The following is a 12,945-nucleotide window of genomic DNA, read 5'->3' on the forward strand; positions in this document are numbered from 1 at the left end:
ACACACACACCTGCTACCACGATACAAGACCCCGCTCAATGGTATCGTCTCCCCCTCACACCAATATGAACACTTTGCCTTCACTTTGTCTACGACTTACGAGTGAATACATTCTACGAGTTACATAACGTCTACAATGTATTTGTAAGTAGGTGAGTAAGGCTGTTGTGCTCTCTTAATACGAGGTTGTGTTGTATGAGGCTTGTATTTACAGAGCGCCGGCCCGCCCTCCACTTAGGCTTAGAGGCTCCTGTGGCTCTTGACTACTGCATGGCTGCTCTTGCTCTTGTGCATTTGACTATAGTGTTCTTACTTTCGTGCTAATGACGTAAGGAGCATTACAATAGGCCTACATGTTCATGTGAGGCAGCAACACTGCAGTAGGCCTGTTGGCCCACGCCAGGCAGCGTTTCAAATGTAAATATGATAGAGCCCAGTAGGCTCAGGAATCTGTACACCAGTTGATTGACGGTTGAGAGGCTACGTGCATTAGGAGTATTTTCCTCTTTTAAAAGAACATTCAATCAGGCGCCTCGACATGCGTGAATACAATGCACATTAGATAATTGCAATTATATGCAGTAAATCCCCAAACATTGCAACTCATTCAGTAAAATCTCTTTCATATTCAAAATTAGTTCTGTCCTAATAAACAAATTTTATGTAGTAGTTTGCGAACCATATAATAGAGGCTTAAAATTAAATTGGATGAAGAAAAGAGAATATGTTGATTAAGAATAAATATTCTGATAATATTAGGTTTTAAAAATAATCTTTGTTATATAAATTTAAAACATAAATTGCTACAGATTTCAAAATTGAGGAGGACGCGTCAAGGCGGAGGAGGACTGCAGCCTAATCCATGGAGGTTTTTTTTACAAGGTTCTTCCCATAGCACTTAGGTTAGCCTTACAATAATAATTTCTCTCTTTTTCTCTCTCTCTCTCTCTTAAGTTCAAGTATATTAATTGAGACAAGAAAAAATACATCTCAAAGGGATAGAGTAGCTTAGGCTATTTCTACCCCCCCTCTCTCTCTCTCTCTCTCTCTCTCTCTCTCTCTCTCTCTCTCTTCTCTCTCTCTCTCTCTCTCTCTCTCTCTCTCTCTCTCTCTCTCTCTCTCTCTCTCTCTCTCTCTCTCTCTCTCTCTCTCGTCAGCAGCGCTCACTGAGGCCGTGTTTACTCGTCAGGGAGACTGGGGAAGTCATCATCTCTGCGTCAGTAAAAGTACCAGAAACATTACCGTAGTTTTGGGCCATTTATAACCAAAAAATTGCAAAAAAATATATATATATTTTCCAACTTGTAATGCTTTAATAGCACCTTTGATCTCAATTCAGATAAAATTGATAGTTAAATTAAGTTGAGCAATGCAACAGAATATGTACATTCCACGACCAGTACCCAAGTAGTCTTGGTACTTTATACACTCAGGGTGCTTCATTATACACTTATACACTCAGAGTAGCTCATCATATACTCGGGGTTTGTTTTTCATTCATTCCCTCAACACATCCCAGCTGTTGTCTTATATAGGAGCTAAATAGTCAGGCTACCTTAGCATTTCTCATAATTCCCTCACCTTACCTCACTCATGCTTGGGACCAGACGTACAGAGAGTACATCTATACACCTCACACTAACACCTTTCACACTTCGCTAACAATAGCACCTGGGTGCTATTGTTAGCGCCCAGTATATCCCGTCTTGTGTATTTGTTTATGTATTGATAATATCCTGCAACGCCCAAAAACATTGCTAACTCTCCCTTTGTTTTAACACAACGATTTTTTGGGGGTTGAAGTAAAAAAGACGTTTGAAGCGATAAGGAAATGTGGGTAAATAGGCTGGCCATTAACTTAAAATAACATCCCCTTATCTCATGCAAGGGGGACAGGGAGAGTGACAGACGGGTGGACAGAGTCGACAGAGAAACTAAGAGACAGGATAAAAGGGTTGGAAGAAAGTTGGGGAAAAGGAGAGAGATAGAGAGAGAGAGAGAGAGAGAGAGAGAGAGAGAGAGAGAGAGAGAGAGAGAGAGAGAGAGAGAGAGAGAGAGAGAGAGAGAGCGAGACAGCGAGAGAGAGCGAGACAGCGAGAGAGAGCGAGACAGCGAGAGAGAGAGAGACAGACAGACAGACAGACAGAGATCATTGTAACACACGCAAAAATTCTCAATCCTTCTCTATTTTCCACATCCTGGTAGCAGTAATCACCACACAATACTAAATACTACTCACTCTAAATTTCAGTTCACATCAAGCACAAGTAAAGGTGGTTAATTAAGTCTTGGGTAAAGGAAGTCAAGTCCAAATACCCATACCAATCTTGTAACAAAATTATCATATAATTTTCCAACAAATTCTCAGAATACTAGTTTTTTTCTTAAAGATTAAAACACGTTAATTCTCCTAAGTATATTTTCTTGTCTATATTTAGTGTTATGGGGACAAGGAGCTGGGGTATGAGGACAAGGAGCTGGGATATGAGGACAAGGAGCTGTGATATGAGGACAAGGAGCTGGGGTATGAGGACAAGGAGCTGGAATATGAGGACAAGGTGCTGGGGTATGAGGACAAGGAGCTGGGATATGAGGACAAGGAGCTGGGGTATGAGGACAAGGAGCTGGGGTATGAGGACAAGGAGCTGTGATATGAGGACAAGGAGCTGGGATATGAGGACAAGGAGCTGGAATATGAGGTCAAGAAGCTGGGATATCACCACTCACCTTCACCACCCTCACCTTCACCCTCACCATCACCACCCTCACCTTCACCACTGTGTTGGGGATGGTGGCCGGTCACAAAGTGCTACATGACCAAATTAACCACATTTACTTAAGCCTTTGTCCTGGCTCTGTTTTTGAGCCGACTCCTGACAATTTCTAACCTGGACACGCACGCACGCACGCACACACACACACACACACGCACGCACACGCACACGCACACACCTTCACTAGTACCCGAACTGAGGGGTATGAGCTACGAGGCGAGATTACGAGAATTAAACTTCACGTCGCTGGAAGACAGAAGAGTTAGACGGGACATGATTATCTCACAAGATTCTCAAAGGAATTGATAGGGTAGATTAAAGAAAGACTATTTAACACAAGGGGCACACGCACTAGGGGACACAAGTTATATGACAAAGAGTGCTGGGAAGACGGGACACCACGAGCGTAGCTCTCACCCTGTAACTACACTTAGGTAATTACACTTAGGTAATTACAAGTGGAAATTGAGTGCTCAGATGAGCCATAGATACATTAAAAAAAACAAATTTCAGTGTCAGAGTAGTTGACAAATGGAATGCATTAGGAAGTGATGTGGTGGAGGCTGACTCCATACACAATTTCAAGTGTAAATGTGATAGAGCTCAATAGGCTCAGGAACCTGTACATCAGTTGATTGACAGTTGAGAGGCGGGGCCCAAAGAGCCAGAGCTCAACTCCTGCAACCACAACTAGGTAAGTACACACACGTACATATATTTATATATACCCTTATTGTACACACATAAATTATTTCGTTATTTAGTCTTTAATTTTTCTTTCCGTCCTTCTGTTTTTGATGTTCGAATTTTTGCTTTCCTCTACGAATTCAGAAATGACTATCAGTAGTGTTCAAGAAATGTGTAAGTACTTCATTCATAATGATGTGATGTACTGACGTTTATCTCTGATTTCTTAAGTAATTGCTTCTACGTCTCTTATTAGATTATAAACTTTATTTTACATGCTTACAAATTGTGCGGCATTAACTTATACACGACATAACTATTATAAGGGAAACGAAAAACACAATAACAGACTCCATTAATAGATATCACGACCCAACTTGACCGCTATTTCCAATCAAACACCTCATCGAACTCCCCCGAGGGCTGCCGCGTGATAAAGACCACACACTTCCCGAGGGCTGCAAATAAAAAACCCGAGCAGCAGTTACCGCTAGGAGGCGGGGCTTTGTTCTTGGCAGAAACATTTTCAAGCGTTGTTGACGAATGTTTTTTCCATTATGGGACTATCCTAGTGAGTCTGTGTGGTCATTTTGGGTGCAATAGTTTCCCCACTGACTAGCTCCTTCGATGAACTTTGTATCGTGAGTCTCATGAGTATCATGAGTCTCTCACGCACTCTGGTATAGGATCTTCCCTACTAATTCACTGGCAGCGATGCAAGTGGATAAGAATGCTGGTCGTGTACCTCAGTTGTGTTCTGAATGCCTATTTCTCCAAGTCTATCTGATAGTGTTGCTTGGTCCGCCTGTCATCTAAGTCTAGGTTGAGTGCCTTCTTGGATATTGACTTCAGGAGCTCATCATATCGACTTAGTAGTGGATGCTCATGTTAAAATGAACGTTAGCCATGGTAATGTGAAGCACTTTGTGTGACGGTGGAGGGCGTCATGGGAATCCAATTAGTCCCCTATTCTCTCTTCAATCCTCTTTAGGTCAATACACTTCTCCTCGAATACTGCGGCAATGGCGTTGTGACCCAAAGGTACTCCAAGTAGTGTGCTGTAATAAATGACTACACTGAAGCCTACGGCCTACGGCTGGCGACTCCCAACTACCTGAGAGATTAATGACCGGAGCGCCAGTCACACGACCCGAGGGACGCCACCTACAATTTTGAAGTAAAGACATACCCCTATTAGGGCATTCCTACTCCTTCATTACTTACAGTTAGGCTACCCTTAGGGAGCCGGTCGGCCGAGCGGACAGCACGCTGGACTTGTGATCCTGTGGTCCCGGGTTCGATCCCAGGCGCCGGCGAGAAACAATGGACAGAGTTTCTTTCACCCTATGCCCCTGTTACCTAGCAGTAAAATAGGTACCTGGGTGTTAGTCAGCTGTCACGGGCTGCTTCCTGGGGGTGGAGGCCTGGTCGAGGACCGGGCCGCGGGGACACTAAAAGCCCCGAAATCATCTCAAGATAACCTACCCTGACCTCCATCTGTATGACCCTCAAATGTCTGTGTGCACACCTTGGCCAGAACTCACCAAGCACTTAGATGTATGTACACTTGCGAAACCTGTATATCTTTCCTCATTCATGGCAGCTTTGTTTACATGTATGAAATAGTTTACGAGTTCAATCGGTTTAATAAATACCGACTAAACTATCACGATGGTGGAAAGATGTACCGGTTTCGTAAGCGGACACTTAAATGCCCTTTCCCCTCTTAATTTTCACCCACTCTCATTTTCACCTCATGACATGAAGGGACTGAGTCCAAAAAACTGAGAGCGAGTACTCCAATCCTGGGGAAGGAAGGAAGGGGACGAATTAGTTGGTACGAATCAATGATTGGAAACTCACCATTAAGATTTGGGCCACACTTTATCACCGAGCGTTCCCAACGTACCGATTGGGACAAACCAATCAGATTAGGACCAACCATATCATTGCCACCCACCACAGTGACCGGGGCCAACTACAGCGATTGGAATGCACTACAGCGATTAGGACCCACCACAACTATACGAAATGGTAAAAGTTTATCACTGTGACAAACGTTGACTATTTCATGGTAACGTTTAACAAATTATTTGAACGTTTATCACTGACTGGTAACTTTTAACACTCCGTGGTAACGTTTATCGCTTCTTTTTTAACGTTTAAACATAAACATTTTCTCAGCCTCCTGAGTAAATCTGGATTGCTGTGTTTAGCGCAATGTTTATGTGCCTTCAGTGCCCGTCCTCGACTCAAGTCCATTACATCCAGCGGTCGACCCCACAGACGCATTCATAAATTTTAACATGCCGTTCATTCAAAACAAGAATTTTCTCAAATATAAATTAATATTATAATATATTGGCATATTGTGTATATATAGGTATAGGATAGGTTATGTCAGGTGTTTAGGTTCTGTTGGCGATTATTTGTATTTGTAGTACGTGGGTGAAGCATTTACAGCGTTGTGATTCGAACAAAATTCGTCAGTGAAGCACTTGTTCCGGATATGTTCGAACGTCATCAGTTGTGAGTCGTGTGTAAACCGCTTTTCATTCATAAACAGGGGGTTTGGCGGGTGCATGGAATCACTTTTGGATCTTTGTTTGGAGGACGGGCTGGATTTCGTTCGAACACTTCCGGTACAAGTGCTTCACTGATGAATTGTGTTCGAACCACAACGCTGTAAATGCTTCACCCACGTACCTCAAATACAAATAATCACCAACAGAACATAAACACCTAACCTAGCCTAATTTATACATTAAAAAATAACAATTTTAATACACAATTCGTTAAAATTGTCGAATGCGTCATGTTGGTCGTCTGCCGGCTTAACGAGCCAAGCCTGAGGACAGGTTGAATTATCCCTTCCAAGTGTTATTTAGTGTTAGTGTTTTCTCCTCATAATTACCTAACCTACTTTACTGATAAATGACAATTTATTACTAAACCATGTCGAGTAAATTTATCGTTGAACTTATGTCCTTGTCGAAGTGTGTTCATGTTGGTGTATCAGCACCTAGGGATTTATATAGTCTATGATGTGTTTACATTGAACGTGTTCGAAAGGTTTGAATGTGTTCTGTGGTTTGACACAGGCGCATGCGCAGGTGGGTCTGGGGTAGATGAGTGTGCCAGTGACGTTGTGTAGTACCGTCAGTCTCCTCCCAGGTGTGGTATAGGGAGGACACGTCGCTGCGGCCTTCCTCCACAACACCACGTGGCTTTCTCGCCGCCTCTACCGCAGTTTAATGCGTGACTGACTAATGGCCTGATTAATTACCCATAGTTAGATCGAGATTGCATATATATACTTGTAAGGTATGTGGACGCTCATAATTACGGTAGTTAGTGGAGCAGAGTGTTGAACTATCGTAGTGTATAGTGAATGGTCTTGTGTATGGTGATGCAAATTCTCGAAACTGATTGAAAATAACATTGAACAGTGTTGAATAAATTAATGCATTCACACCAAAATTGATATATGAGAACTAGACTAAGCTCTAAGAACCATGAACGAGCCCGCGTGATCAAACTGGAGCTGCCATTGACTACAGGCTTACAGATAGCTGCTTACTACCCAGACACACACACACAAAGTCTTTAACTTGGTAGCCAGGAGAGCTAGCAACTGTACAGCTGTGCCAGGATTAAAGACAGCTGGTGTGTGAGCTTACAAGAAGTGTGGACAGCACAGCTAGTTCGAGCTAAGCCATGAGGATGGCTGGTGCAGTAGTTTCAGGTCTAAGATGGTTGATGATTGTCGTGATGGTGGCAGACGTCTCCGGCACTCTCCAGGAGGGAATGTGAGTACCTAAACTTTCCAAATGTTATATTTTAATCAGTTATAGTGTTGCCCTCTAAATGCATGTGAGTCAACTGTTCTCGCTCCATAAGCTAGGCGTTGGGGCCATGCGCTAAGGACTTCCTTGTGTAAAGCATCATCCCGTTTGGATTTTATAGCTTGAAATCTTTGATCAAAAATTGTTTTGTCGACTGGCATTACTTTAGCAATCTTGCAGAAAGCAAGCAGAATGGGTTGGTGGGGATACCTTACCTTGAGGTTACCTTGAGGTGTTTCCGGGGCTTAGCGTCCCCGCGGTCCGGTCGTCGACCAGGCCTCCTGGTTGCTGGACTGATCAACCAGGCTGTTGGACGCGGCTGCCCGCAGCCTGACGTATGAGTCACAGCCTGGTTGATCAGGAGGCCACGATATATTGTTGACTATGTAGCTATCGACGACAATGTAAGGTAAAGCGCCCAAGGTGACACAATTTGAGTTATGCGATCATTCCGTAGGTCAGGTATAGCTTCTGTTGTCATGTCTGGCATAGCTTCTGTTGTCAGGTCTGGCATAGCTTCTGTTGTCAGGTCTGGCATATGGCTTCTGTTGTCATGTCTGGCATATGGCTTCTGTTGTCAGGTCTGGCATAGCTTCCGTTGTCATGTGTTAAGTTAATGAGACCTGTGTTGGCGTCTTTTCCGTCTAGATTTGTTATATAGATCTGTCCTCAATTACGGTAGCTTAGTTTACCTTTATTAAACAGTTTATAAACTCCTAATCGCTACTAGTGTGTCTTATAACAATAATAATCTTGGGTTGTAAGATTATTATCTTTCACAATCTGTGAAAGATGTACAGGTTTCGTAAGTCTACACGTAAATAATTGATGACTTATCTAATTTCAAGCATTTATTATAAGATCAGTTTAGTCCTTGTTAATGTGGGCAGGTTTGAGATATTAATTTTAACAACATCTACAAATCGATACAATTCAGGCTGTAAATAATACCTTTCAAACTTTCAATTTAGGGCATAATTTGGTATACATCTTATCTTGAGGGTTATCTTGAGATGATTTCGGGGCTTAGCGTCCCCCGCGGCCCGGTCCTCGACCAGGCCTCCTTTTTTGTTACACATCCCCAGGAAGCAACCCGTAGCAGCTGTCTAACTCCCAGGTACCTATTTACTGCTAGGTGAACAGGGGGCATCAGGGTGACACAAACTCTGCCCATTTGTTTCCGCCTCCACCGGGGATCGAATCCGGAACCTTAGGACTACGAATCCAAGGCGCTGTCCACTCAGCCGTCAGGTCGCTTAGTAGGCCTAGTATTGGTAGCAGTAGTAGTAAGTTTCAGTAGTACTGGGGGCTCCAGGAGGCGCAATATTCCTAGCAACAGTGGTAGTAACTGAAACTTAAGTGAACAGAGGCTAAAGTTTAAGATTGGCGCCCAGTAAATCCTCCCCGGCCGGGATACGAACCTAGGCCATAGCGCTTGCGAAGCGCCGAGCGAGGGTTTTACCTCTACGCCACGGTGTCATTATTTTGTTGGGTTCAGATGAGTAGTGTATAGCGATCACTGAAGCTTTATCCCTTAATTCCTAAGTATCTTAAAATACTTGAGCACCAAATCATCAGTGTATGTACACAAAAGGAACTTATTAATATGAGGTTACAAAGACTGTTGATTGGTAGTCTGCCAATCAATTTTGGTAGTCTACCAATCAAATATCATTTAGAGTGGAAGCTGTGATAGTGGTATGCTTCCAGTTACATGTTTGAGATACATACCAAGGATCTGTCTAACCGGTGACTGGTAGCCTATTACGATTCAGAATTGTATTTTTTCGTTACTAATCTATACAACTCATTACAGTTGTGGCTGGATTGAGCTGGTGTGTGTGTGTGTGATGAGTGCGGGGCGTGAGTTGAGTAATGTGTACGTGCATTAAAATTCAGTGTTGAAACAGTGACAAGATATGTAGGTGTCAATTTGATTTTAAGACGCGCACGCAAGCACGCACGCGCGCATGTTTGTTCTTGTTGCAAACCGTCTAATGATAGACGGTTGGAACGAGTGAGAAAGTTGAGGCCAAGACCGTCAATAGTTTCAAAGCGTTATGACAAAGAGTGCTGGGAAGACGGGACACCACAAGCGTGGCTCTCTTTCTGTAATTCCACTTAGATAATTACAAATATCGTCAGAATACAGCCTGTTTAACTCCCCGTGTAGCCATTTACTGCTAGGTGAACAGAGGCATCAGGTGAAAGAAACTGGGCATTTTGTTTCTGCCTCGACCAGGAGTCTAACATAGTCTCTTTGACTACTACTCCTGAGCGCTTTCCACTCGGCCGCGAGGACCTGTAATGTGTGTGCGTGTGTGAGAAATATATGTAATGTCTCCTACATATGTTTATCTCTTGTTTTGCCACAACGTTGAAAATACAAAGGGCTAAGTTAAGCAGAAATGTACGAACCCAAGCCACCCACCTAACCTAACCATTCGTTCCATAGAAATCGTGGATCTTTGTGAGTTGCCCTTCGGGCAGCCCGTTCTCGCCATCGTCCCCAACATCAAGAAAGTGTAGTACTAAAGGGCCCTAACCTAACCTACCAGAGGACCACATGACCAGAAAACATGATGTCAGTGGCGCGAGCCGCTACCATTTTCTTGTACCTCGGTTTTTGGCCTACGTATACGTCAAAATGCGACGTACTATAAAGGGAGAAAAGATCGCTCCGTTTGGTTGTTGTATATTGGTCGAACTCTCAAAAATTCTCGCGGTCGACCACTTAACCATCACCCCAACACCAGAGCCGCGCTCCTCTGGTGCTTCAACCCGTTCTCGCAAATTTAATAAGTCAATATTGACTTATTAGTTGCGTGCATAGGTGACATACTAAACATAATAGTTTCCCTTGAAAAGCTTCATAGAAAACACTGACCTTACCTAACCTACTTAGTATGTTAAAATAAGCATATTATAGCTTATCATAAGCTTATAGCTAACAGATTATCTAATACACACACGCCCCTCACCCCCTCACCCCACACCCAGTACGTCATGCCACCGATGCTTGCAAAACACCATTCCTTTCCCCCATCCTACCCCCATCCGGCAACCAGGAGGCCTGGTCGACGACCGGGCCGCGGGGACGCTAAGCTCCGGAAGCACCTCAAGGTAGGTAAGGTACCCCCCCCCCCCCCACAGTCTCACGGTGCTTACAATCACAAGATTATACTATAGAGTTACAGGGATACAAGTCATTTTATATATACGACGGGTTCCTAACAGGTTCTGTTGAAAGATATCTAACCTAAAGTAACCTAACCCAACCCAACATAACCTAACCTAACCCATCTTTTTCTCACGTAATTGTTAATTTTTTACTAGGGTTTTTTCGGAAGTATTTAATGAGGCTCGTGCCTTGTGCGAGTGATGGGGAATTGTTGTGGTTGTTGTTGGCTAACCCTTTCCACCACCGCCCACGGGATGGGTATGGGGTCCACCACCGCCCACGGGATGGGTATGGGGTCCACCACCGCCCACGGGATGGGTATGGGGTCCACCACCGCCCACGGGATGGGTATGGGGTCCACCACCGCCCACGGGATGGGTATGGGGTCCACCACCGCCCACGGGATGGGTATGGGGTCCACCACCGCCCACGGGATGGGTATGGGGTCCACCACCGCCCACGGGATGGGTATGGGGTGTATAATAAAAAAGAATAATGTTGTCTTGTGTTACTCGGGTGAAAAGATTGTTGTTGGTTAAGTGGACATTTTGTAATGTCAATTTGTGTGTGGGTGGGCGGTGTAGGTGTGTGTGTGGGTGGGCGTGCAGGTATGTAGGTGGGTGGATTCATATCTATGTGGGCGTGTGGATGGGTGGATCCATTTCTAGGTAAGTGGCGGTTCATTAAGTACAATAGATGTTACCAAGATATCAAATAATCATTAAAAGATTAGAATATTATTCATCACATAAAAATTCAACATTATCAACCCATAACAGCTGGGTCGTATCCGATACATCCCCCCCTACCCCCCCCCCCCCTCCTCTTACTCGAAGCTTAGTCAGATTCCTTCTTTTTTTTTAAGTAATGCCATCTTCGTTAATTATCTGATGGGTCGCGTTACTTAAGCAACGTTGTCTTCGTCACGACTCCGAAGCAAAAGTCTGCTGCTCAATCAATCATTTGTTTTTGTTTGTTCACAAGTTTATTGTCATTGTGGAATTATAATGATTTTTGTTTTTTTTAGCCAGTCAGTTTCTCGTATTTGGAAATTTAAATTTTTTATTTTTATTCAATTAGGATTTTCGTTTTCTTTGTAGCACTTAGGGCGCCTGACAGCTGGGTGGACAGCGCTTCGGATTCGTTTTCCTGAGGTTCCGGGTTCGATCCCCGGTGGAGGAGGAGACAAATGGGCAAAATGTTTCTTTCACGCTGATGCCCCCTGTTACCTAGCAGTAAATAGGTACCTGGGAGTTAGACAGCTGCTACGGGCTGCTTCCTGGGGGGGTGGAGGCCTGGTCGAGGACCGGGCCGCGAGGACATTAAGCCCCGAAATCATCTCAAGATAACCTCAAGATAGCCATATGAATCGCTGGTATAATAGGTTCTTTTCATTCAGCTTCCCTACACACTATAGTGGATTTATGAGTATAGTGATTTTAAACAGTTAAAATTAAGTTTGATTCACGTCTACCGATAGCCAGAGAGGCAACTGTGTTTTCTTTAGGTTATCTTGAGATGATTTCGGGGCTTTAGTGTCCCCGCGGCCCGGTCCTCGACTAGGCCTCCACCCCCAGGAAGCAGCCCGTGACAGCTGACTAACACCTAGGTACCTATTTTACTGCTAGGTAACAGGGGCATAGGGTGAAAGAAACTCTGCCCATTGTTTCTCGCCGGCGCCCTGGATCGAACCCGGGACCATAGGATCACAAGTCCAGCGTGCTGTCCGCTCGGCCGACCGGCTCCTTGCCCTACTAGTTTTCCCTGGAACGCATCTCGCCTGTCTATTTACACTCAGGTTCCCAATTACTGTTGGGTGAACAGGAACGAGCAGTTGACGATTGGCGCCCAGTCGATCCTCCCTAGCCAGACCTCAAACCAAAGTGAGTGAATAATTGCCAAAATGAAGCGATAAGCTACGAAGGGCTGCATACTCTTCCAGAATTTTCAAATATCTTCAAGATATCATTTGAAAGCCAAACTTGTGGGGTAAATTAAGTCATTTCTCTTCAACCTTGAAACTATTTCTTCCATCCTAAACACTTAATCGCCCGTGTGAATCTTCTGTCACTTTCTTTTCATTCATTTCTTTCTACACACACACAGTGGCAGGCCCGCTACAGCGTCCACAATACTGCCCCAGCTGTCCCTCCAGCCACCACAGGATCAGCTGACTGTGTTTACAGCTGTCAGACAGTCGTGTGGAGGGTGATGGAGAATATCTCCCCCCTCCCCCCCACGCCCCCTTCCCTTACTGATCCCTTTTATATTCCCACCCCCTCCACCTCCCTCCCAACTAATGCATGTACCCTTATTATGCTCTGGGGCCGCTTGTGTAGTCTCTTCCTCTCCTCCCTCTCTCTCCATCTTATATTTTTCCCCTCCTTCTCTTATACTTTCTCACACACACACACACACACACCCTCTCTCTTCTCTGATTAACACCCTCCCCTCCCAC

The 12,945-nt window shown here is 44.4% G+C and overlaps 1 protein-coding gene across 3 annotated transcripts in view; it reads left to right on the forward strand.

Moving 5' to 3' along the window:
* LOC123764773 (multiple epidermal growth factor-like domains protein 6) overlaps positions 1-12,945 on the forward strand; it is a 377,392-nt gene that overhangs the window by 238,044 nt on the left and 126,403 nt on the right. For 2 of the 3 annotated variants that reach the window (XM_045752888.2, XM_045752889.2), the window contains exon 1: positions 6,642-7,270. The exons of the other annotated variant lie outside the window; for it this stretch is intronic. In XM_045752888.2, coding sequence (XP_045608844.2) covers positions 7,179-7,270 — 92 coding nt within the window. In that variant the 5' untranslated portion in view covers positions 6,642-7,178. Of the gene's footprint in view, positions 1-6,641; positions 7,271-12,945 lie in introns of those variants that run through there. 3 annotated transcript variants of the gene reach the window in all.

The sequence above is a fragment of the Procambarus clarkii genome, chromosome 48, assembly GCF_040958095.1.
Source record: "Procambarus clarkii isolate CNS0578487 chromosome 48, FALCON_Pclarkii_2.0, whole genome shotgun sequence".
In the NCBI taxonomy this organism is placed as follows: domain Eukaryota; kingdom Metazoa; phylum Arthropoda; class Malacostraca; order Decapoda; family Cambaridae; genus Procambarus; species Procambarus clarkii.